This window comes from Aythya marila, assembly GCF_965140915.1.
Source record: "Aythya marila genome assembly, chromosome: 33".
Taxonomy (NCBI): Eukaryota; Metazoa; Chordata; class Aves; order Anseriformes; family Anatidae; genus Aythya; species Aythya marila.
The window spans coordinates 1,051,156-1,076,182 of record NC_139074.1 but is presented as its reverse complement, the minus strand read 5'-3'; the positions used below and the strand labels follow the sequence as shown (position 1 = coordinate 1,076,182).

Below are 25,027 nucleotides of genomic sequence, written 5' to 3'. Positions count from 1 at the left end.
GACAAAACGTTATTTTGAGCAGCCAAGGAGACCTCAGACACCTTCAGAAACTTCAGTTTTGCCCCAGGAAGCCGTGAGTCAAAGCCACATTACTGTGGCACCCACTTTGCATGCAACTCTTTGCAAGCCAGCTCAGACAATAAAATGATGTATTGGTGCTTTCAGAGTTACTGCTTTAATGCAGCTGTACTTCCTCCCCTCCTCCTCCTCCCCTCCGCCCCCCCCCCCCCCCCGGAGGCCTTATACTCTTCCCACTAGGTTTCTTCAGTAAAAGTAACGGATGGTTGCTTTCTGTGCTCAGCCAGTTGCTGCGAGAGTACTGGATATGTGGATGTGATCAGTGAGACCCAACATTTCCTTGCCAGCCATGGGGAAAGGAGACCAAGAAAAAACTCACCCCGACCAAGAAAAAGTGCTGAACCCTCCAAGAGATGAAGAAAATCAATCTAAATGGGGTAATGCTGGGGGAAGGCGAGATCTGGCTCCAGTGGGGCACTGGTGGGATGGGCACCAGGCAGGGTGTTTTGGTGGGGGGAGGACAGACTCTGAATTTTACCATGTAGCCACCTCTGAATCACCTGGAGGACCTCAAAGAAGGGAGCTCCTATCCCAAGGGGGAGGGTTATAGGATCAACCGTGGATCCAGCAGAAAAAGGGCAAATAGGGGGTGGAAAGACCCAGCCCACATCTCTTGCTCTCTTCTCCACCAGACTCCAGCCCCCATGGGATGGAAAATAAATGTCGTCGTGTACACAAGCTCCTGACTCCGCTGTGTGTGGTGCTGAGTGTCCTTGTCCTCATTCTGCTGGTGGCCTTGATTGGTGAGTCCCACCGGAGCATCCCCACGGCAGGGAGATGGGCCAGGAACTTGTTTCAGGGATGGTGTGGGGAATTCCAGGGTTTTCCCAGCAGGATAAGAAGCCCTCCAAGCATAGCACTGAGCCTGCTTCATGGGGCACCCCCTTTTGGCCCCTCAACCAGGCTCTACTCAGCCTTTCCAAGCAGGTGTCCCATTTTGGTGCATCCCAACCCCCCTACATTTGCTGGAGGGGAATACATATAATTAAAAAAATGCTATTTTTCTTCTTTTTTTTTTTTTTTTTTTTTTTTTTTTTTTGTGGCTTTCCGTGCATCTCACCTGCTCGGTTTTCTCCTTTTACAGTTGTGCAGCAGCAGTCTCGCTCATCACATCCCCAATTCTCCCACGTGTGCCCAGACAAATGGATCGGCTTCCACAGCAAGTGCTACTATTTCTCAGAGAATGAAAGCAACTGGAAAACCAGCTTGGAGAAGTGCAAGGCCATGGAAGCCTCCCTGACCTCCATAGACAGCCAGGAGGAACTGGTGAGAACTGGGCACGAGTCCCAATGCCGGCTCTGGTGTGGAAAATGTGTGGGTCAAGAACAAAAACCTATTTTCCCCCATATTTCACCCACTTCCAAAGCCAGGAGAAGATGCCCTGGGGAAAGCACCAGCCTGGGCTGGGGCATGAGCAATATCACGTTATTTTCTCCAAAACTCCCTCCCTACATCCAGCTGGGTCCTGTCCTAAGCTTTGCCCTCAAGGGGTTTCCTTTTTCTGTGAAATTGTAGAATATTCACATCTATCAAATCACCTTCCTATTGCAAGGTGCTCTGCAGGCTGGAGGTGGAGGTTGTGTTTTAGGAAGAAAGAACAACCTAAACCCTTTTTTTTTGTTTGTTTGTTTTCTCTAAAGGCTTTCATCAAGCGCTACAAGGGCCAAGCAAACCACTGGTTTGGGCTGCACGAGGATGTCAACGGCCAGTGGAGGTGGACCAACGGCACAGCCTTCAACAACTGGTCAGTCTCTCTGCCTGCTGGGGTTGGGTACTTTGGGTTGGCAATTAGGGCAGGAGTTCTTACAGGGTCTGGGATGGCCTCGTTTGGGACGGGGACCTTCACCTGCCACCGCACCGCTGGTTTTCCATGGGAGGCTTGGTGCGGACCAAGGATGCTGCGCTCTGAACCCCTATTAAACCTTGAATGCTGCCCCTTCCGACCTTCCCAGGAGAGGAAACCCCAGCTTTCCTTCCAGTTTTTAGGGTAGTTTTCCTACTTTCTTTTCTGCTCACTCCTGAGTGTATCTGCATTGCAGGTTTGAGGTGCGGGGAGGTGGCCCTTGTGCGTGCCTAAACCAGGAGAAGATCAGCTCAGCCCTCTGCCAAAAGGAGAAATACTGGATCTGCAGCAAGCCCAACAACTACGCCGAGTGGAGGCAAAAGATTTACTCCGAATAAAGATTCCATAAACATAATGCTTATGCCAAAACTAGCACAAAAGGTGGTAAAAAACTTACTTAAATCTGCTTTTTTGCAGCAACATTATTAGAATTTATTTTCTGCTCAGATTCTTGCAGGCTCAGTCAATCTTCTGTGCTGTACAGCAACAAGAGGGATGTGGGAGTTTTAGCTGATAGCAAGGTGAATGAATATGAGCCAGCAGTCTGCCCTGTCAGCCAGGAGGGCCAACCATACCCTGGGGTGCATCAAGCACTATATCACTAATCAGTCAAGGCAGTTGATTGTCCCGCTCTGCTCTGCGCTGGGCCGGCCTCCCCTTCGAGTACTGTGTGCAGTTTTGGGCACCACAGCACAAGAAGGACATTAAAGTGTTGGAGAGTGTCCAGAGAAGAGCCACAGAGATGGTGAAGGGCCCAGAGGGGAAGACGTATGAGGAGCTGCTAAGGGGGCTTGACTTGTTCAGCCTCAAAAAGAGGAGGCTGATGGCAGACCTCATCATGGCCTACAGCTTCCTCCTGAGGTGGAGTGGAGGGACAGGCGCCGATCTCTTCTCTTTAGTGACCAGGGATAGGACCTGCGGAATGGTGTCAAGCTGAGGCAGGGGAAGTTCAGGCTGGCCATCAGGAAGAGGTTCTTCACCGAGAGGGTGGTTGCACACTGGAACAGGCTCCCCAGGGAAGCAGTCACTGCAGCAAGCCTGTTTGGGTTTAAGAAGCATTTTATTTTATTTTATTTTTATTTTATGTGCTCTTAGTCACATGGCATGAATTTGAGTAAACCTGTATGTTTTTAATACTAGATCTGTAACCGACAAATCTGATGTGCTATGGAATTATGCTATTTTTTTACTATACATTTTCTGTTGGAAGGAGGACAAAGCAAGAATGCAACAAATACAGTCTGTGTGTACATATAGGTATGCTTTTTTTAATAAAAAAAAAATAAACCACATGCTAATTTCACCAGTCCATACACTGATAGTCTCAGCTGGGCTTGGTCGGGTTCAAACCCCGAAATTCCTCGCAGAGCTGTAACAAGGAGGGTTGGCTTCACCCCAAATATTAGCAGCAAGCATCCTGCAGGCTGGTCTTTTCGGGGTGGGCACCACACAGGTCTCTGTCTCCTGCAGTCTTTGAAAGGAGATGGAAGGGTTCTGTCTGGCAAACCCACTTGTGGTTGCTCCCACAGCCATCGACCTCCAGCTTGTTTACTCTGAAGGTCACGCAGCCGTTCTCCGTCCTCCCAAGGGAACCGAACCTGCAAACCAAAACCGTCAGCACTCAAAAGCAGCTCCTTTTGCTCTCGGGAGAGGGGGCAACGGGAGCTTCTCCCCCAGCCTGTCTCACTGGGCTCCAGGAGGCTTCTTCCTGCGGGCTTGCCCAGATGCGCGTGCAGATTGCTGTGCTTGCACTACCATCTGGCTCCTTCCTCCACTGGAGCATGCCCAGGGCATTAAAACCACGTTGGCTGCGTAGGCATGATTAGATGTTGGGTTATAGTGCTTCGTACAGCCAACTGTTGGGCTATAAAGCCATTCGGGGGGATTAAAAAGCTGTCGCAGATACCAAATATTGAAGATATTGGGGCTGAATAGGAGCAAAGCTGCTCCGCACACCATGGGTTGCAGCTGTACTCACGTGGTGGCATCGAAGGAGGAGTTGTCCACCCATTTCCATACGTAGTTGGATGCCTTTAATCCGATCCACACCAGTCGCTTCTCCTTGCTGTCCTGCTGGATCCCTTCATTTAAGTGCTCCTGGTGAATGGGAGAGGAGTGGTGGCTTCCAGGGGCCTTCAGCAAGAGGCTCGTTGGGGTGCAAAGCTGGCTTTTTGAACCCATTTGGTTCATCCTCAAAGAGATGGGCCCTAAACACCACCTGTGCCTTGGGTGCTGCCTCACTCAGTGGGAGGAAATTGCTTAAATTCAGAGCCCGAGACACCAGAGGCTCCCCCTGAGCTCTGTGTCCCTCCTTCTTCCCATGCCAAAGGTGGGAAGAGGCCTCCAAAGCCCTTTTGGTGGTGATTCAGCCCTGTTACCTCCTTAGTATGAAGTGGCTTGGAGCTGCCAAGTCTCGTGCCACCAACCAGCAGCTCCGGGGCAGTTTTTGCCCCCCTACCTACCAAAACCCAGGACTTTTGGGTCCTTTTCAAGCCTTCTCCACTCTGCACTTACCATATCGGCGGTGTTTCGGAACACGGCCAGATGGGACCCCCGACTTTTGCAGTCTTTTTCTCCATCCATCCAAGTCCCAGTCGATTTGGAAACCTGGTAGCACTGGTCCCCAAAAAGCTGCCAAGACGGGGGGCACAGCTTGCAGCCCCCATGGTCTGGAGAGGAGATGGAGCCGTGAGACACCCCAAAATGTGCTCAAGGTCTCGCTTAAACCAGCCAAGAGGCACTGGGGAGGGAGCTCTCTCCCCTCCCAAATTTTTCCTGCCCACTTTTCCCACCCATCCACCGCAAGGAGGACACGGTGGGGTGAGCACGGGGAAGGTGGAGAGGTGCCTCCTCCTCCCAGAGGCCCACAGAGGATGGAGATGATCAGCAAAACGAGCTCTTCCTCACCATGCTCATTGACACCGAGCCGGGCTTGCAGCCCCCTGGGGGCACCCATCCCACCCCAGGGACCCCCCTGGGGAAGGGGTTACCTGCGGAGCCGTTCCAGCGGCAGAAGTAGCGCAGCAGGGAGGGGATCACGCACTCCTCTGTCCTGCTCCTTCCCGTGGCCTCACTCTTGTTTTGCAGAGCGTTGGGAGGAGTCGGCGTCTTCTGAAAAACTTGGAGGCAAAATTTTGGGGTGAGACTGAGGCTGTTTGAGGGCAACGTCGTGAAAACCGAGCAGGGCTGAGTTGGGTTCTCCAGGCTATTTTGCAAGCTCCCTTTGTGGTCATGACTATACCCAACTTTTGCAGAAGCATAAAAATGTTTCTTGTGTTCTCCACTCTTGCCTTAAAAGCAATTTTTTTGTTGTTTTTGTGTTTCTTTGTTTGTTTCAGAGGGGATTTACTCTTGTCGGATGCATCTTGTGGGGCAAAATTGTCCCCATCCAAATGGAGATGGTCACTAGGATAAAACCCTGAACACCCCTTGGCGAAAAAGAAATAAAATAAAAAAGTCCCTCATGGTCGCTTGGGTTTTGGACGTGTTTATGAGTGCTTTTTACTCACCCAGCACAATGAGCACCGCCAGCAGCACCAGCAGCACCACGATGATCAGCACACTCAGTTTCAGAAGGACTCCGTGACACCGTGGGCATGTGGTAGGAGCTGAAAGAGTCCGTGGTTTTATTCAGAAAGCACTTTCTTGTAAATTAAAATTTAAATACAACAAAAAGAAATAGATTGATATAAAATAATATAAAATAAATAAATAAAAAATAATAAATACAATATAAAAATAATAATTTTTTTAGAGCCCCTCTCTTTGAGCAGATCTTGACAGATCGTTTGCTACCTGCACATAAACCAAAAGACAAACAAACAAACAAACAAAAAAAAAAAAACACAAGTGAAAACCCAATGATCACAACCTTCCTTCTGCTTCTCCCACCCCAGGACCCTCCTTACAAGGGTCTTGCTGCTTGCCGTGGGGCAGCTTTCGCTACAGCAAAGCCATCAGGAACTTGGAGGGGACGGGGAGAAGCTGAGCTGTAGCTTCCCAGTTACACCAAATTTATGGCTCTAGAAAATGGGGGTGTACTGCCGAGCACTTTGCCGTGCAAGGGAGTACTGTACAGCAGAAGTCCTAAAAATGCTTCCTTTCTCTCTCTTTTCTCATACTTCATCCATCTCCAGCCCTCATGGAACAACGGAACCACCTCTCTGGTACTTCCTCTGCTTTCTCATGTTCCCAGTTCTGGTGCAAAACCATTTTTATTCCACGATACTGAGCTTATCACAGACAAGCGTCCCCCCCAAGCCTCCTCTCAGTTTCCCCAGCTTGAGCGACTCTCTGGGACCCCAAGAGCTGCTTCTTGCACCCCGCTTCTTCCCCCCGCCAAGCAATCGCCACCCGGGGTATCCTCTCGCCACCACAAAGCCGTGGTGGGGACGGAGGATCGGACCCCGCTACCTGCATCCCGGAGGGGTCCCGGCCTCTCCGCAGCATCCCGCTTGCATCGCCTGTCCAAGGCCATGTAGCCATCCTCACCCTCCATGGCAGGAGGACACGCAGCGGGTGGAGGGGACATGATGGAGTCCGGAGGACAGGAAACCAAAATGCTCAGAGCTGCAACGCTGAAGTGCAAACCAGTGGCGGGGCTGGAGCTTCCTGCCACAGCTCAAGGCCATTCCACGCCCCTGAAAGCTTTTGGGGTCACCAACACCCTAGCCTGGTGCCCGGGTGAGAGGCACCGGATCCTCCTGTGTCCCCCAGGCTCACGGCCCGTCCTGTAAATTACATCCCTAATGAGAAGATAGAGGCAGACTTGGGTCTTATGCTATCTCATGGCCAAAAAAAGGGCTTTTGTCTTTTATTGTTTTACCCCATTCTGGTGTGGGCCCAGCTAAATTCCTTTGATGTGCACAAGGCACTGCTTCTTTGTGATTCCAGTAAGAAAGGCAGATGTCCTTGAAAGCAGATAAGAAAGTTGGTTGGTTTTTGTTTGTTTTTTAATAACTCCAGCATTTAATCCTGTCATCAGTGTTCTGCCAGGCACTGGCAGAAACCTTTGCTCAGCCCCTGCCTGTGCACAGCTTTCTGGCTGTGTTCTTCCAGGATTTTCATTGGAAAAAAAAAAAAAAAAAAAAAAAAAAGAAAGATAATTCTGTTTTGAGGGGAAAAAAGACTATTTGGACATGCACCCTAAAGAATATGCATCCTAAAGGATCTGCATCCTGCAACCAACCAAACCTCAAAGAGCCTCAAAAATACCAGTTTTGTGTCAAGAAGAGGGAAGCTGAAGCCACATGTCTGCACCCCTCTCTTTGCAGGGAAGATTCATCAGCCCAGCTGAGAAAAAAATGCAGCATCCGGAGCTTTTGCCATTATTCCTTCCCCGCCCCTGCCCCCGCTCCGGAGGGGTGTTAAAAATCGTCCTGTGAACAGGGTTTCTTCAACAAAAGTAATGGAGATTTGCTCCTCTTCCTCTTTTAGCACCAGGATAATATCATTAAGAGAACTCCAAACAGCAAGCTTTTGAGTGATTTGAGCTTTTCTTTCTTTCTTTCTTTCTTTCTTTCTTTCTTTCTTTCTTTCTTTCTTTCTTTCTTTCTTTCTTTCTTTCTTTCTTTCTTTCTTTCTTTCTTTCTTTCTTTCTTTCTTTCTTTCTTTCTTTCTCTCTCTCTCTCTCTCTCTCTCTCTCTCTCTCCCTCTCTCTCTCTCTCTTTCTCCCTCTCTCTCTTTCTCTCTTTCATTTCCATACATAACATGAGTGTGTTCATCTGTGCAGTCATGGCAGGGATTCGTTAAAGGCAACAGCTGACACACGGGACCATATGATCCGTGCTGCTGTGCTTCCCCCCGACTCATTAAATCTCTGTGCAATCAAGAAGACAAAACACACCAGGACTCAAAATACTGCTCTTAGGGTAAATCCACATCTAAGCAGCAAAACTGGGGGCTGGCTGAGCAAGCAATGCTCGGCTAGGGACTGAAATTGGGAGGGAAGGGGCAGCCAGCCAGAGCAGGCTTCCTAAATTTTTCTTTCATTTGTTAAAGATTTCAGTAGTAGTACAATTGCCATTATTATTATTCTTTTCCTTTCTTTTCTGTCCTAATAAACCATGTCTATCTCAATCCACAGGCTTCATTTTTTTTCTGATACTCTCCCCCATCCTGGGGGGGGGGGGGGGGAGAAAGGGTGTGACCGAACCCAGCGTGGTGCTGTGAATTGCGGAAAACAGACTCCACAAGCAGTGAGATTGTAAAGTAGGTATGTTTATTTAGCGCTGGGCAGAATGGTGCTAGTCCCACCAAAGTCTTTCGCAAGTGGCACGGCAAATTGCTATGGTTATAAGCAGTAAGGAGTTACATACGCATGACATTTCACAATGAGCCTATACATATGCATGACCTGTTCCTGCTTCATATTAAAATTAGTTCAAGAAGTCATTTCGATATGCTCCCCGAATCTGCGCTTGCACAGTGTCTCCTGGTGCTGGTTGCTGTGGGTCATAGGGATGAATGTTGGTGACTCTTCCTTGTCACCGTCTTTCAGCTACTGCCATCGCAGGCCTTCTTGTAATCAAGAAAAGGAATGGAAAATGGAGAGTGTTATATTATCTGAGAGAATTTAATGAAGTCATAGAAGACATGGGAGCACTTCAACCAGGATTATCAACTCCTACTATGCTCCCCCAGTCATGCACATTAATAGTAATAAACTTAAAGGACTGTTTGTAAAAGACTTGCCAGAATTTGGAAAACTTTGCTGTTGTTATAAATGAAGTCTCAACTCAATCTGAATTTAATAATATTTATAAAAGGTAAGAAAACAGCGCTGGGTGCGTGCGGAGTCTATGCTCTACCAACACGCACAAAAGAACATCAAACTTTCTAGATATGCAGAACATTGCTTTTACATACCAAACCTGAGTACGGCTATACATATGTACAATCAGAAAAGGTAACAAACAATCCTTTAAGTCTATTACTATCAATGTCCATGCTATTACTATCGATGTCCATGACTGGGGGAGCATAGTTGGAGGAGAGCCCTGAGCTGCCCCCCTGCAGCATCCTCCTGCATCCTGGAGTCGCCTCCGAATTTACGCCGTGAAGATGACGAAGAGAAAGCTGCTGTCATTAAACCCCTTTGTGTAGGGTTCCTGACAGTGCATTATTTAAAGAAATGTCTTAATTTATTTTAACTTCAGCTTGCAGAAGTAGAAACTCCTCGAAACAACAGCGTGGAGCTCTGGGACCAAAGGATCTTTCAGCCACTCGTGTCTTTGCGGTAGTTGCAGAGAGACTTGGGAATATCCAAAAGGTTTGGAAAAAACATTTTTCCAGCACTCTGAAGGTTGAGGGCTTGATGCCCTTTTTTTCAGGATTCAGAGGTAGGAGGACAAAGGGAAAGTGGAGGAAAGAAGCAGAGCTGGGAGAAGCCACCAGCCTCGAAGCTCTGGAGCTGCTTTTTGGCATCCCGGTGCCGTGTCCCATCCCGTTTGTGCCTTGTCGTGGCTCCCTCGGGCGAAGCTGTGCTTAAATCTTAGTGGCCTCTTTCTGGCAAATCCAATGCAACGGCGTGCTGCACGAGTGGGAGCGGAGCTGCCCCTTCAATATCGCCGCACAGGCATTCGCCTTCCTTTCCCCCATCACCTGCAGCCTGGGGAGCACCATAAGCATGATTTTAATCAGCCCAACAGAAAGCGCTTGGATGCTGCTTCCAGCAGCAACATTTCATCTCTTCAGAGGAAAAGCCCTCTGCTTTGTGTAATAAATATTTATCTTTCCCGAAACATCTATTTTTTTTTTTTTTTTTTTTGGATATCAAAGTCAATGTGGCTACAGCAGGACCCCAGCTGCAAAATATCCCAGACTGGGGCATCTCCTTTTTAACCACTTGTAATTTCCCTGCCTGAAATTACAGGGAAAATACTCAGGAAAAACGCTTTGATCACTTCTTCCTCTCCTGTCTGAGAAGCTGGGGCTGCGGGCCCGCATTGCCCAAATTTCATTTGTTCCCCACCAGCTCTGGAAGGATTCTGGGGGGAGTTTGCTGTCAAGGAAGTGGGGCGAGCAACCCAAATTTCTCCTGGGATGGGGTTTTTGCACGGGGCTCGGGAACAACTCACAAATCATCCTGCAAAGGGGATCCATCCATCCACGTCCACTCCTCGCCCTGAGTTGGGATGGTGCTGAGCCCCGTCCAGCTCCCCGTTGTTTCTTTTCTCACGGCCCCAGTGAAGTCCTAGGGGAGGAGGAAGCAGACCCCTTCTCCCTCTTTCCCCCCCCCTTTCTCTCCCTTTTCCCCCCTTCTCCCCCGTTTTCCCCCCTCTCCCCATTTTCCCCTCCTCCCCATTTCCTCCTCCACCCTTTTTCACCCCCCCCTTTTTTCCCCCACTCTCCCTCTTTTTCCCACCTTATCCCCCTTTCCCCCTTATCCTCTTTTTCTCCCCCTTTTCTTCCCTCCTTCTCTCCCTTTTCTTCCCCCTCTCTCTTTCCCGCCCCCTTCACTTCCTTTTCTTCCCATTCTCCCCTTTTTACCCCCCTCCATCCCTATTTTCTCCCCCTCCTATTATTATTGTATTATTTTATTATTTCCCCCCTCTTTATTATTATTTATTTTTCCCCGAATTGTCTCTGCAATTTGGGCAGGCAGCATCAGCTACAAAAAAAAATCCAATTGGGGTCGTGATGCTTTCTCTTTGGTCCTTTACCTTCTCCTCCACGCTTTTGGGCATCGCCAGCTCTGCCCTCCTGTCCTTGCAGTAACGTCCTGCCTCTTCCCAGGACAGGGTTTTTGCAGAAACCCAGTAGCATTTGGTGGCGAAGAGCTGCCAGCCCGCAGGGCAGAGCCAGCAGCCCTCAGCACCTGGGGCAGGGGTTGGGGACGTGAGCTGGGTAAGGGGCAAAGCTGGGAGACCCCTCCCCAGGACCCTCCCAAGCTTTTCTCAACCCCCTGTTTTGTTTTGTTTTGTTTTTTAGGAGAAAAATCTTTATGAGAACTGAGGGAAAAGCTGGGGTTGGAGGGATAGGAGCAGAGGTTGAAGGTACAAAGAGGGGTGCATGGAGAGGGGAAGGATAACGGTGACAACACGGAGGGAAAGCAGCAGGATGGGGAGTCCAGGGGGGCTTTCCCTCGCTGTTGGGCCCCGTTTTCTGCGTGGAGGGGCCCAAAGCAAGCCAACACCCCCATAGCAGCGTGGGCTACCTGGTGCCTGGTGGCTCTCGGCCTCGCACAGCCGCTCTCTGAGCCCCAGCTGGAAGTAGTTCAGGGAGCAGTTGGAGCTGGGGGTGTCCTTGCCCAGGCAGGATTCCCAGGAGCATGAGCCAGTGGGATTGAGGCTGTTTCCATCTGAAATTGGGGGGCAGGATGGATTTGACCCCAGGATGCAAGCGATGGGGTGAAACCCTTGTGTGGAGCCACCCTCAGCATGGGATGGAGCAAGGTGCTGCCAAAGGGAGCAGGGATTTGTGGCAGCACAGGCATCAAACCCACAAAACAAACAAACAATAAAAAAACTGCCTCGTGGGCTCAGGAGATGTTCTCTAAATACAGGTGTAATACAGAGCTGCCATGGCTTTTGTGGGGGGGATTTGATTTGTTTCCCCCCCACACACCCTGACACCCCGCCACTCACCGTGTCGCTGCAGTAGCCTCAGCACAATGTTTGCCAAGAAGGTGGCCCCAAGCAATCCAGCTCCCAGTATCACCCAGTACCACCAGCGTCCTGCAACGGGACCCATGCTGGGAGCGAAAACCACATCATCACCGTCCCTGCCCTGTTTTAACACCTTTCAATTTGGTGTCCACGTCATGGCGACAGTCATATCTGTCCCCCCCCCCTCCCCCCCGGCATCCTGTAAGGTGGCTTGGAGGGGAGCTGAGAAGCAAAAAACCACCCACGCTTGCCTCCCTCGCTTGGCCGAGTGGATGAACAGCAGCTCAGCTCCTCTACACCCCGTGCTGCACCTGGGAGGGGGCTTGGGAGGGTCCTGGCTCAAGGGAAGGGCACAAAATGAAGCCTTGGGGTGCTCAAAGCCACAATTGCTGCTCGGTTGCAGCCCGCTTGCAGAAGCCCTCGAGCTAGGTGAGAAAGGGGAGCGTGCAAAAGCTCTGCAGGTAGCGGTGTCCTCGGGGAAATTCTCCTTGCAGCACACTACCCTCCTCGTTTCTGAGAGATTTGGGGAAAGAAATCTGCTTGTGCAGCTGCTCTGCCCCGTAGCGGAGGTGGACGGCAAACATCCTCAAGGAAAATGAGGATTTGGGCCGGAAAGAAAACTTTTTCTCACTGTGTTTCCCCCCCTGCTAGGGCCCAGCAGCTCCGGGGTGGCACCAGGGACAGCACCAGCACCGTTTGTAGGGCGTCCAGCCCACCTCCCCCAAAAGATATAGGGCCAAAGCCCAAAGGGACCCCAGCACCCATGGGTACGAAGCAAATCCACTCACCGGGAGGCTTTGGGAGCTGTGGGATGCCTCTGGGACCCGGTGGCAACTCCAGGTCGGTGTAAACCGTTGTCAGCGCCATCACCAGCAGTCCCCAAGGAGCAGCAGAGCCAGGTGCAGGGGCAGAAAAAGGAAATTATTATTATTTTATATATATTTTTTTTCCTGGAGGTAAAGCTGGGTGAAGCGGCGCTGGGTGTCTGAGCCTCGCCTGCTGCCCTCTGCTCCCCAACCTGCTGAGGCCGCCCACAAAAAGCGGTTTCCGAAAGCGAAGCAGCCTCTGAGAGGTGCAAAGGGAAGGACATTTTATTTAGTTAGCATAAAACTTGAAAAAAATATATGTATATAGCAAAAAGAAATATCAAAATCAAAAGCATTAAAAAAGCAATAGCAACCCCTTCTTCTCCAGGAGAGCGGGGTCAGGGCAGGGCTTTCATCTCATTTATTATCATGTTTGTATTGCAATTTTCTTCTTGCACAGAGGTTTCTGCACCTTGGCACCAAGCTGGGGAGAGGAGCATAATGCCCTTTTCCATGCAATTATCCCCAAAATTCCACTTAATAATCAGTACCTCTCCCTTTCCCACCTTTGGAGGTGAGGGTAAAACCTTGGAGGGGGGAAGAAGAAGCAGAAGCCACCAGCGCTCAGCCCCTTTGCCTCCAGCACCTCTGCAAGCCAGGGACAGGTGTAAGGGATGGGGATTTTAGCAAAAATAAATAAAATGAAATAGATTTTAAGGTAGAATCTGCACGGCTGCTCCCTCCCTAACATTTTTTGCAAAAGTGCTGCAAAACTGTTCCCTTGACAGCAGCAGCGGGTGGTTTAGCACCTTTTCAGAACCTCATCCACGACAAGAGTTAACAGATTAACACCTCATAATGTTTTGTGTCTTCATTTAATTTTTAAGCCACCAAATCCCAAACTTCCCTGTCTACAGCCCTTCCTGCCTCTGGGCTTTTGAATTTTCTTGTTTTCTCTTGGATTCTGCACTTTCTCTTTTAAACAACCCCCAGGCGAATTTCTTTTCATGCACAAGAAATTTGCAGCAGCAAGAAGTCCACGCCAGGATGAAATTTCCTTCCTATTTTTATTTTTCATTTTAATTTAATATTCTATGATTCTGGTTTTTAAGTCCTAGCATCCCTGTTTCCTCTGATTTATTTTTGCTCCTTTTCACCCCATAGTTTAGCACCTTCATTCATTTTATTTTAATTTATATTCTCACAAATCGTGGGCAAGCATGAAGAGATGCTTCACCCCAAACATCACCCCCATCATCTTCCTTCCCTTAGATGGCTGAGGCTTTGGAGGCGCAAAACTTCCGTTTTCCACAAATTTCTCCACCAAAAGTCTTTGGGAATATGGGCAGTGAAGAGCCACCTCATTAAGAAGGTTGGATGTCATTATTTTGTCAATGAACCTCACTGGATTTATCAACTAAATTCAGGTTTGAGATATCTGAGCTCACATCACAGCCTCTCCACCCCAACTATTGCTCCAGAGCAAAGAGTACAAGGGTTGCAGAGCAAAGTGGTGGAAACGTCTCCTCTGTTTGGGGTGGAGAGGACAAAAATTGGTGGAATTAATGACTGAGAGAAGCTTTTTGTGGAGAAGGGCTTGCACAAGCCTCTGTGGTTGGTGGTGGTGAACCAGCTGAAGAAATGCTCCAGGGGAAGAAATGGGTGAAACACCTGCAACTTTTCCCACTTTTCCTGCAGCCCATCCCCAAATCCAAAACACCTTCACACACCAACCAATGCCAACTGGGTGACGGCTCCCATCATCGTGGCATGGATCCCCCAGACCCTTCTTGTCCCCTCTTAGGCTGGGGAAAACAACTGAAGCCCTGAGGTTTCCTCCTGTAGCAGCAGCGCCCTGCTCTCCCTCCTGCTCTGTGAGGTACTGGAGGATGTGGCTTTGCTCTGCAGGTTATTTTTTGGTCAAATAAAGCAGACGAGAAATCATCATTCTCTACCAGACAGCCCCAAATGGGGATCCCAGGGCACAGCGGAAAGGATGCGTCCATCCCATTGTCCTTTGCCTACGTTTTGTGTCTGTACAAATTCATGTTGGGGATTTTTAGGCGTCCTTGCAACACCCAAAATTTTGGTTCAAATGATTTTGCATCCACTGTGTTTGATTTTTTTTTTTTTTGTAAATAGGTTCCTCTTCCAAACTCCATCCTTCACCCAAAACCCAGAGCTTGGTCCATCCCAGTAGCCCGTCCCCTCTTTCCTGCTTCACCCCCTCTCTTTTGGGGCTGGAGCTGCCCAAAACTAACCTATAAACCCCCTTTTTATTCGACCACCTCAAACACAACCTTTCCCAACCCAAAACACATTATCATCACCTTATTTTCTCCGGTAGAGGGAGCAACACACAATGACTACTCCTGCTCTGGATCACGAAGGCTTCGCCCCAGCTGAGCCAAAGCTCCCTCCAGGCATGGGTCCCAATTCTGGAAAACTTCAAAAATCAGCGGATTAAAATTGAGCTTCGGGTTTGCAAAGGGCAGGGAGTAGGGGAATTGAGCCGGGCAAAATTCATTTACACTTGCAGGGAGCAAACCCGCTATAAAGCTGCCACCCAGCACGTTCAAAAACTCTTTTTTTCTCCATAAAAGGGATGTTTTCACCAGTCTGTGGCCAACCTAAAGGTGCTCTTTCAAACCCAAGTGTGAAGAGACGCTGCTCTAGCTTTAAAGATAAAAGTCAAGTTGGAGGCCTGTACCTAGTGGAGTCCCTCAGGGGTCGGTACTGGGAGACCACAACAGGTTGGGGAATTGGGCAGGGAGACCTTATGGCTCCCTACAGCTACCTGAAAGGAAGGTGTGGGAGCAGGGGGTCAGCCCCTTCTCACAGATAACTAGTGATAGGACCTGAAGGAACAGCCCCAAGTAGTGCCAGGGGAGGTTGAGGTTGGAAATTTGGAGACACTTCTCAGAAAGTATGGTTAGGCACTGGGACGGGTTGCCCAGGGAGGTGGTGGAGTCACCGTCCCTGGGGGTGTTCAGGGAAAGGTTGGACGTGGTGCTTGGGGACATGGTTTAGGGGGTGACATTGGTGGGAGGGGGATGGGTGGGCCTCCATTTTGGGGGTCTTTTCCCGCCTTGATGATTGATTCTTTGAATATCTTAAGTGAAACTAGACAAGGGCACACAAATGCACTTAGCCACTTCTTCCACACCCCCTCTGCCATTTCGTTTCCCCAAAATGTTGTAGTTTTCTTGCTCAGTGATCACGCCCACTCTTTAACTCTTTGCTGCCCGAATAGTTTCATCTTCCCTCCCTCAGCACACCTGTCCATATCGGATCTGTTATAAAGAAACAAAGAAATGAAAGAAATAAAGAAACGTCCTTAGAAACAAAGACTGTCCTGGTAACCTTACAGCTTATTCTCCTTCTTAAAAATCGGACAGTTTATGAGCCTGAAAGAGGTCAAGGTGTAGGACTCTGCAACTAAAAACGAAAGGGTTGCGGTGAGATAGCTGGTCACCTGTTGAGCAATCACTGAGGCCTTAAAGAGCCATGCGGGGCCACAGTCATAAAAGTATGGTTTGCCAGATAGCAAGTGTTATAAATGAAGACACAACTCGATTTGAATTACGTAATGTTTATAAAAGAATATTTGTAAAAGGCAAGTAAACAGTGCTGGGTGTGCGGGGAGTCTACGCTCCACCAACACATACCCGCGAACATCAAACATTTTAAATATATAGAACATGTCTTTTACATACTAAATCTGAGTACAGCTATACATATGTGCAATCAGAAAAGGTAACAAACAATCCTTTAAGTTCCATGACTCAACAGTCTCCATTTTCCATTCCTTTTCTTGATTACAAACAAGTCTCCATTTTCCATTCCTTTTGAACAATATGTCTCGCTTTAAGTTGTCAAGCAACTCGGTCTTCAGTCCTTATGTATCCCATTCTTCCCGGATCGAAGAAAAGCATATCCATCTCCTTTTGAAGGTCAATAGTTCCTGGATCAAAAGGCACGTTCAGGTCAACAGGGAGCAGAACAGCAAAAGCCTTTGATGGCAGTAGCAGCAGAGGGGCCCATGGCGTAGCAGTTGGATCAGTAAAGGAGCCTGCAGCTCCCTCACTGTCTGGCAAACCACACATTTTTGACTGTGGCCCCAAATGGCTCTTTAAGGCCTCAGAGATTGCTCGCCAGGTGCCGAGCAATTCCACTGCAACCTTGTCGTTTTTAGTTGCAGAGTCCCACACCTTGACCTCAGTTTGGTCCCCTGTTTCAGGCTCATAAACTGTCCGATTGTTAAGAAGGAGAATAAGCTGTAAGGTTACCAGGACAGTCTTTGTTCCTAAGGACGTATGACTCCCCATAATGCGCAGCTGCTTATCAATGTGCCTGTTCCAGTCCTGGTCTCCATTCTGCCAGCCTGCTCCTTTTCACTCCTTCTTTCTGCTTTTTTATTGATAACATAACTTCATCACATCCTGTTGCCTTTTTCATCTTGAGGACAGGCTCCCCTCTTATACCCTTGTCTCCACAGCAGTTCTTTTCAAAACAACTTTTCATTGGTCAAACAACTTTGCATATAACAACAGCAAACACCCAGCAACTTCCATGCCTTAATGGCTGGCTGGAGAACAAGAAACCAGCTGGAGAACAAGAAGCCTGAGACTGCATGGAGTCTCCTGAATCACCCTTCTTTGTTCCCTCTAAACTCTTTTATATTCCTGATGGCCTCATCCTTAAGAGTCTGATGTTATCATCAACCACGGGGCTTTCTGACTGCCATGGCCAAATTCCATATCTCCCCCTTCTTTATTAATATCAACCAACTTCTTGACATGAATTATTATGCTTGATATCCTTTGGGACGTGGAGTCCTGCTACCGAAACCCTGCCACGTAAACCCACAACAGATGGAGACAGGCTCCCCTTTCTGAGCCCCCAACTGTGAGTTTGCCCATCCCAAAGGGGAAAAATCATCTCGATCTCCTGGGAGTCATCCTCGCCCCATCTCCCCTTTGCCCTCTGCACCCACAAGGAAACAAACAAACAAACAAAAAGATAATCTTATTTTGAGGGGACAAAAGATTATTTTGAGCAGCCCACCAGACCACAAACACCTTCAGAAACCTCAGTTTTGCCCTAGGAAGAGATGAGTCAAAGCCACATTACTTTGGCCCCCCACTTTTCATGCAAACCTTTGCAAAGTAGCTCAGACAGAAAAATCTTGTATTGTATTGTTGTCCTGGTTTTAGTTAGAACAGAGTTAATTTTCTTCCTAGTAGCTGGTAGAACGCTATGTTTTGGCTTAGGATGAGAAGAGTGCTGGTAACACCCCGATGTTTTAATTGTTGCAGAGCAGTGCTTATACTAAGCCAAGGATGTCTCAGCTTCTTGCTCTGTCCTGTCAACAGGCAGGCTGGGGGTGCAGCAGGAGCTGGGAGGGGACAGACCCAGGACAGGTGACCCAAACTGGCCAAAGGGTCAGTTTCCCCACTGAGTGGGTAATCCAGGTTCACAATCTATCTGTTGCTTCACAAACAATGCAAGACCTTCAGTTGCCAGCCCGTTAAACTTCAGATTTCTTTTGACATTTTTGCTGTTTGAAGTGGTAATGTTTCTTCACTTGTCTGACTTGACTTAACACTGCAATTTTCACCTAATTGCCCTATGGAGTCTGGTGTCTGCATTTTACAAGGTCCAAGGTCGCCTGCTAAGCTTTCTTGTCACTGTAAGCATATCTCAGTACCACATTCCTTCCTTGTACTCTGCACAATATTTCTATTCCCACACAGGCACTCCTACTACCTCAGTTGTCATCAGGCTGAGTGCTCCACCTCCCGCACTGTTACTGCGCAGGAACAGGATGACTTACATAAGACGCCAGGACTAGGCAGAGTGCTGCTGGGGTAAGTCCACATCTGAGAACCTAAATTTGGGGCCAGCTGAGCAAGGAACGCTCGGCTCGGGGCTGAAATGGGGAGGGAAGGAGCAGCCAGCCAGGGCGGGTCTCCATCTTCTTTCTTTTTATTTTTTTTTTTAAGATTTTTTTATTCCTTTGTCCTCTCCAGTTTTTTCACCCTCTTTATCTCTTTAACACTTCCTGCACTAGGAGTAGCTACTCCTCTCATTCATTGAATTGCAGCACAAGCAAGACATAAGACACCAGGAGTAGACACACTGCTCTTAAGGTAAGTCCACGTGCGAGCAGCAAAATTTGGGGCCGGCTGAGTAAGGAACGCTCGGCTAGGGGCTGAAATGGGGAGGGAAGCAGCAGCCAGTCAGGAGGGGTTTCCATCTTCTTTCCTTCTTTTTTTTTTTCTCCAAGATTTTTTTATGTTCCTTTGCCCTCTCCCATTTTTCTACCCTCTGTCTCTTTCTCACTTTTCTTTTTCTGTTTGTGTCTCCTCTTGTTCTCTCCCTTTCTTTAATGCCAAAAATGTGCCCCCAGTGAGCTTCCACACCACCCATGTGTTTCTGTGAATAGATCAAAAAAAAAAAAACACATTGCCCAAATTGTTCCTTTTCATCTGGCTTTATTGCTGCTTCTGCTAGGGAATGAAAAGAAGAATAAAGGTGAAAAGAAGCAAAAAATAATATTAATCAGTAGAATTAATAATCTGGGTGGAGCTGCGGCAAAAAAAGAAGACTGGGAGAGGAAGAGGGATGAAACCTGGGTACAAGCTAGTCGCATTGCTAGTCGAGGGAAGTGATTGTCCCGCTCTACTCTACCAGTGCAGCTTCACCTCGAGTACTGTGTGCAGCTCTCATTGCAGTCTACAACTTCCTTGCAAGGGGAAAGTGGAGAGGCAGGTGACCTATTCTCCATAATCACCAGTGATAGGACCCGCGGGAACGGCATTAAGCTGAGGCAGGGGAAGTTCAGGCTGGACATCACAAAGAGGTTCTCCACCGAGAGGGTGGTTGCACACTGGAGCAGGCTCCCCAGTGTGCAAGCCAAATCTGAAGCCAAGCCAGGCTTTGTCGTACGGAGTCTGGGGAACCTGCAGCCCACTCATATTACCACTGTTTATTCCCCCCTGCCAAATTCAATCCTAAAACTTCTTTGAAAACACTATTTCCCAGCACAACCCCTAGCACTGAAAGTTCCTCATGCAATTTTTCCTTGCGTGCTGCTGTATTCACTCAAAACCAAAACTTTTCTCCTCCTTAGGAGCTTATTCCTAAAAGTTTGCAATGTGGATGAAGGCTGTTTTGGAAACAAAATCTTTCCTTGTTAATTATTTCCCAACAACAGTGACAAGTTCTGTGGCGCAAGAGCTGCTCTGTTTGGACAGCAGACGGCTCACCCTGTTATCGTTGCAGGGGAAACTGAGATACGGAATGGCTGCAAGCCAAGAATGTCAGCACAAACAAATGCTGGCTTATTACCTCCTGTGCTTCTTTTCCAAATTCAGATTCTTGCTTGCTTGCTGGGCTGAAGCCAGCTGGGGGAGGGTGTTCTGTCACAAACAGCTCAACTCCCTTTGAGTTTTGAACCCTAATGGGTGGTACACTTTTAATTTATTTTAGCATTTAAAGTCAGTTTAAACTTCTGTCTTTCTCTTTTCTCCTTCTCTTTCCTTTTCTCCTTTTCTTTCCTTTTTTTCCCTTCTCTTTCTTTCTTCATCTTTTCTTTCTTTTCTCCCATTCTTTCACCCTTCCGCCATTCCCCTCCAGCAGACCACAAGCCCTCTCCCCAACCACGGTTTCCCCATGTCCCCTCCAGATCCCCACAAGTCCTCAGACCCGGGGGGCTTTGCTGGCCCCCCAACACTCAACCCTCTCCTTGCTATCACAGCGTGGTCAGCCAGTTGCTGAGACAGCCCTGGATGTGTGGATGTGATCAGTGAGACCCGACATTTCCTTGCCAGCCATGGGGAAAAGAGCCCAAGGAAAAACTCACCCTGACCAAGAAGAAGTGCCGAACCCTCCAAGAGATGCAGAAAAACAATGCAAATGGGGTAATGCTGGGGGAAAGCGAGATCTGGCTCCAGTGGGGCACTGGTGGGATGGGCACCAGGCAGGGTGTTTTGGTGGGGGGAGGACAGACTCTGAATTTTACCATGTAGCCACCTCTGAATCACCTGGAGGACCTCAAAGAAGGGAGCTCCTATCCCAAGGGGGAGGGTTATAGGATCAACCGTGGATCCAGCAGAAAAAGGGCAAATGGGGGGTGGAAAGACCCAGCCCACATCTCCTGCTCTCTTCTCCACCAGGCTCCAGCCCCCATGGGATGGGAAGGAAATGTCATTGTGGACAAAAGTTCCTGGCTCCGTTGTGTGTGGTGCTGAGTGTCCTTGTCCTCGTTCTGCTGGTGGTCTTGGTTGGTGAGTCCCACTGGAGCATCCCCACGGCAGGGAGATTGGCCAGAAACTTGTTTCAGGGATGGAGTGGGGAATTCCAGGGTTTTCCCAGCAGGATGAGAAGCCCTCCAAGCATAGCACTGAGCCTGCTTCATGAGGCACCCCCTTTTGTCCCCTCAACCAGGCTCTACTCAGCCTTTCCAAGCAGGTGCCCAATTTTGGTGCATTCCAACCACCCTACATTTGCTGGAGGGGAATACATATAATTAAAAAAATGCTATTTTTCTGCCTTTTTTTTTTTTTTTTTTTTTTTTTTTTTCTGTGGCTGTCCATGCATCTCACCTGCTCGGTTTTCTCCTTTTACAGTTGTGCAGCAGCAGTCTCGCTCATCACATCCCCAATTCTCCGACGTGTGTCCAGCCATGTGGATCGGCTTCCACAGCAAGTGCTACTATTTCTCAGAGAATGAAAGCAACTGGAAAACCAGCTTGGAGAAGTGCAAGGCCATGGAAGCCTCCCTGACCTCCATAGACAGCCTGGAGGAACTGGTGAGAACTGGGCACGAGTCCCAATGCCGGCTCTGGTGTGGAAAATGTGTGGGACCAGACCAAAATCCCATTTTCCCCCCAAATATCACCCACTGACAAAGCCAGGAGAAGATGCCCTGGGGAAAGCACCAGCCTGGGCTGGGGCATGAGCAATATCACATTATTTTCTCTAAAACTCCCTCGCTATGTCTAGATGGGTGCTGTCCTGAGCTTTGCCCTCAAGGGGCTTCCTTTTTCTGTGAAATTGAAGAATATTCACATCTCTCGTATTAAATCACCTTCCTATTGCAGGGTGCTCTGCAGGCTGGAGGCAGAACTTGTCTGAGTTGTGTTTTAGGAAGGCAGCATCACCTAAACCTTATTTTTTTTTCTTTTTTCTCTAAAGGCTTTCATCAAGCGCTACAAGGGCCAAGCAAACCACTGGTTCGGGCTACACAAGGAAGACGATGGCCAGCCGAGGTGGACCAATGGCACAGCCTTCAACAACTGGTCAGTCTCTCTGCCTGCTGGGGTTGGGTACTTTGGGTTGGCAATTAGGGCAGGAGTTCTTATAGGGTCTGGGATGGCCTCTTTTGGGACGGGGACCTTCTCCTGCCACCGCACCGCTGGTTTTCCATGGGAGGCTTGGTGCGGACCAAGGATGCTGTACTCTGAACCCCTGTTAAACATTGAACACTGCCCCTTCTGACCTTCCCAGGAGAGGAAACCCCAGGTTTTCTTCCAGTTTTTAGGGTAGTTTTCCTACTTATTTCCCTTTTACTCACTCCTGAGTGTGTCTGTGTTGCAGGTTTGAGGTGTGGGGAGGTGGCCCTTGTGCTTACCTAAACCAGGAGATGATCAGCTCAGCCCTCTGCCACACGGAGAAATACTGGATCTGCAGCAAGCCCAACAACTACGTCAAGTGGAGGCAAAAGATTTACTCCGAATAAAAGATCCCATAACCATATAGCTCGTACCAGGACCACAAGATTACATAGCACAAAAATTTGTAAAAAGTTACTTAAATCTGCTTTTTGCCACAACAGTATTACCTAGTTTCGCTTTTTGAGTTTACAGTTAATCTTTTGTACCCAAGTCAGCAACATTCCTGTTTCTCTCTTGTTGTACAGCAGAATATTGTCTTTTCTTTTTCTACATTTACCGGTTTTTTATTATTCATTACTTAATAATGAATTAATATTAATCATTTGTTTACTTATTTATTATATTATAAATTATTTACCTATAACGAACTTGAAAGCTGTGAATCTGATGTGCTATGGAATCATGCTATTTTTTTACTATAAACTTCCTATTGGAAGGAGGATATGGTATGATTGGAACAAATGCAGTCTGTATGTACATATAGGTATGCTTTTTTTAATAAAAAAAAATAAACTGCATGCTAATTCCACCCATCCATACACTGATAGTCTCAGCTGTGCTTGGTCGCGTTCAAAACCTGAAATTACTCGCAGAGCTGTAACAAGGAGGGTTGGCTTCACCCCAAATATTAGCAGCAAGCGTCCTGCAGGCTGGTCTTTTCGGGGTGGGCACCACACAGCTCTCTGTCTCCTGCAGTCTTTGAAAGGAGATGGAAGGGTTTTGTCTGGCAAACCCACTTGTGGGCGCTCCCACAGCCATCAACATCCAGCTTCTTGTCTCTGAAGGTCACGCAGCTGTTCTCCACACTCCCAAGGGAACCAAACCTGCAAACCAAAACCGTCAGCCCTAAAAAGCAGCTCCTTTTGCTCTTGGGTGAGGGGGCAATGGGAGCTTCTCCCCCAGCCTGTCTCACTGGGCTCCAGATGGCTTCTTGCTGTGGGCTTGCCTAGATGAGCGTGCAGATTGCTGTGCTTGCACTACCATCTGGCTCCTTCCTCCACTGGAGCATGCCCACGACATTAAAACCACATTGGCTGCATAGGTGTGATGAGATCTTAGGTTGCAGTGCTCTGTACAGCCAACTTTTGGGCTATAAAGCCTTTCTGGGGGATTACAAAGCTGACATGGACACCAAATATTGGAGATTTTGGGGCTGAAGTGGAGCAAAGTTTCTCTGCACACCACGGGTTGCAGCTGTACTCACATGGTGGCATCGAAGGAGGAGTTGTCCACCCATTTCCATACGTAGTTGGATGCATTTAATCCGATCCACACCGTTAACTTGTCCCGGCGGATGATCTCACTTAAGTGCTCCTGGGAAATGGAAGAGGAGTGTTGGCTTCCAGGGGCCTTCAGCAAGAGGCTCGTTGGGGTGCAAAGCTGGCTTTTTGAACCCATTTGGTTCATCCTCAAAGAGATGGGCCCTAAACACCACCCCGTGCCTTGAGTGCTGCCTCACTCAGTGGGTGGAAATTGCTTAAATTCAGAGCCCGAGACACCAGAGGCTCCCCCTGAGCTCTGTGTCCCTCCTTCTTCCCATGCCAAAGGTGGGAAGAGGCCTCCAAAGCCCTTTTGGTGGTGATTCAGCCCTGTTCCCTCCTTAGTACGAAGTTGCTTGGAGCTACCAAGCCTCCTGACGCCACCCAGCAGTTCCGGGGCTATTTTTGCCCCTCTACCTACCAAAACCCAGGACTTTTGTATCCTTTTCAAGCCTTCTCCACTCTGTACTTACCATATCGGTGGTGTTTCAGAGCACGGCCAGATGGAACCCCCGACTTTCGCAGTCTTTTTCACCATCCATCCAAGTCCCAGTCGACTTGGGAACCTGGTAGCACTGGTCCTCAAGAAGCTGCCAAGACTGGGGGCACAGTTTGCAGCCCCCGTGGCCTGGACAGGAGATGGAGCCATGATACACTCCAAAAAGTGCTCGAGGTCTCGCTCAAACCAGCCAAGAGGCAATGGGGAGCGAGCTCTCTCCCCTCCCAGATTTTTCCTGCCTGCTTTTCCCACCCATCCACTGCAAGGAGGACACGGTAGGGTGAGCACGGTGAAGGTGGAGAGGTGCCTCCTCCTCCCGGAGGCCCACAGGGGATGGAGATGATCAGCAAAACGAGCAAAATCAAGGGGATATGTCTGGTCCCACACAAAATTGAGGTAAAACAATAAAAGATACAAAAGGGTGGGCCGTGAGACTGGAGGAGGCAGGAGGACCTTGTGCCCCTCACCTGGGCACCAGGTGTGCACGGGTCTGCTTCTCTCAGCTTCTCAGCTTCTCTGCTTCTGCTTCTCTGCTTCTTCCCAGCTCCGGTGTGCCCGTTTCCAGCGACTTTCTGTACGAACTTCTCTGAGCAGTTTGCTGAGTTTGGCCGAACCCATCTTCATGAGGCAATCAATGTGCCTGTTCCTGTCCTGGTCTCCATTCTGCCAGCCTGTTCCTTTTCACTCCTTTTTCCTGCTTCTTTATTGATGACATAACTTCATCGTGTTGCCTTTTTTATCTTGAGGGCAGGCTCCCCTCTTACACCCTTGTCTCCACAGCAGTTCTTTTCAAAACACCTTTTCATTGGTCAAACAATTTTGCATATAACAACAGCAAACACCCAGAAACTTCCATGCCTTAACAGCTGGAGAACAAGAGAACCATCTGGAGAATAAGAAACCAGAGACTGCATGGAGTTTCCTGAATCACCCTTCTTTGTTCCCTCTAAACTCTTTTATATTGCTGATGGCCTCATCGTTAAGAGTCTAATGTTATCTCAACCACGGGGCTTTGAAACCCCCATGGCCAAATTCCACATCTCCCCCTTCTTTATTAATATCAACCATTTTCTCGACACGAATTACCACTCCTTATATAACAAACCCAATATAAAACAGGAGCATTGAACGGCTGTGAGCTGTGGCAGGAAGCTCTTTTCGCACCGCTGGTTTGCACTTCACTGGTGCAGCTCTGAGCATTTTGGTTTCCTGGCCTCTGGACCCTGTTGCTATTTATAGAGAGGTAATTTCTGTC

At 48.6% G+C, this 25,027-nt stretch overlaps 2 protein-coding genes across 3 annotated transcripts; one reads left to right on the top strand and one right to left on the bottom strand.

Annotated features, from left to right (window-relative positions):
* The first annotated feature begins 319 nt into the window (after window positions 1-319).
* Window positions 320-22,538, top strand: LOC309889176 (C-type lectin domain family 2 member B-like). 2 transcript variants are annotated; one of them, XM_082781931.1, is made up of 5 exons: window positions 320-455; window positions 711-821; window positions 1,163-1,344; window positions 1,719-1,822; window positions 2,118-3,227. In XM_082781931.1, the coding sequence occupies exons 1-5, from the start codon at window positions 368-370 to the stop codon at window positions 2,257-2,259; spliced, it is 627 nt and encodes a 208-aa protein (XP_082638057.1). In that variant the 5' UTR covers window positions 320-367; the 3' UTR covers window positions 2,260-3,227. The 2 variants fall into 2 exon arrangements, with proteins under 2 accessions (XP_082638057.1, XP_082638058.1); XM_082781932.1 differs by lacking the exons at window positions 711-821; window positions 1,163-1,344; window positions 1,719-1,822; window positions 2,118-3,227 and adding exons at window positions 20,516-20,626; window positions 20,969-21,150; window positions 21,536-21,639; window positions 21,938-22,538 and having other exon boundaries at window positions 352-455.
* On the bottom strand, window positions 10,487-12,975 carry LOC309889227 (uncharacterized protein; the record flags this gene model as incomplete). The annotated part of the gene is made up of 6 exons (XM_082781988.1): window positions 12,902-12,975; window positions 12,318-12,594; window positions 11,509-11,598; window positions 11,079-11,222; window positions 10,585-10,739; window positions 10,487-10,507 (listed from the first exon to the last, which is right to left on the bottom strand). Exons 2-6 carry the CDS (start codon window positions 12,394-12,396, stop codon window positions 10,487-10,489), a joined length of 489 nt encoding a protein of 162 aa, XP_082638114.1. The 5' UTR covers window positions 12,397-12,594; window positions 12,902-12,975.
* Window positions 22,539-25,027: the final 2,489 nt, after the last annotated feature.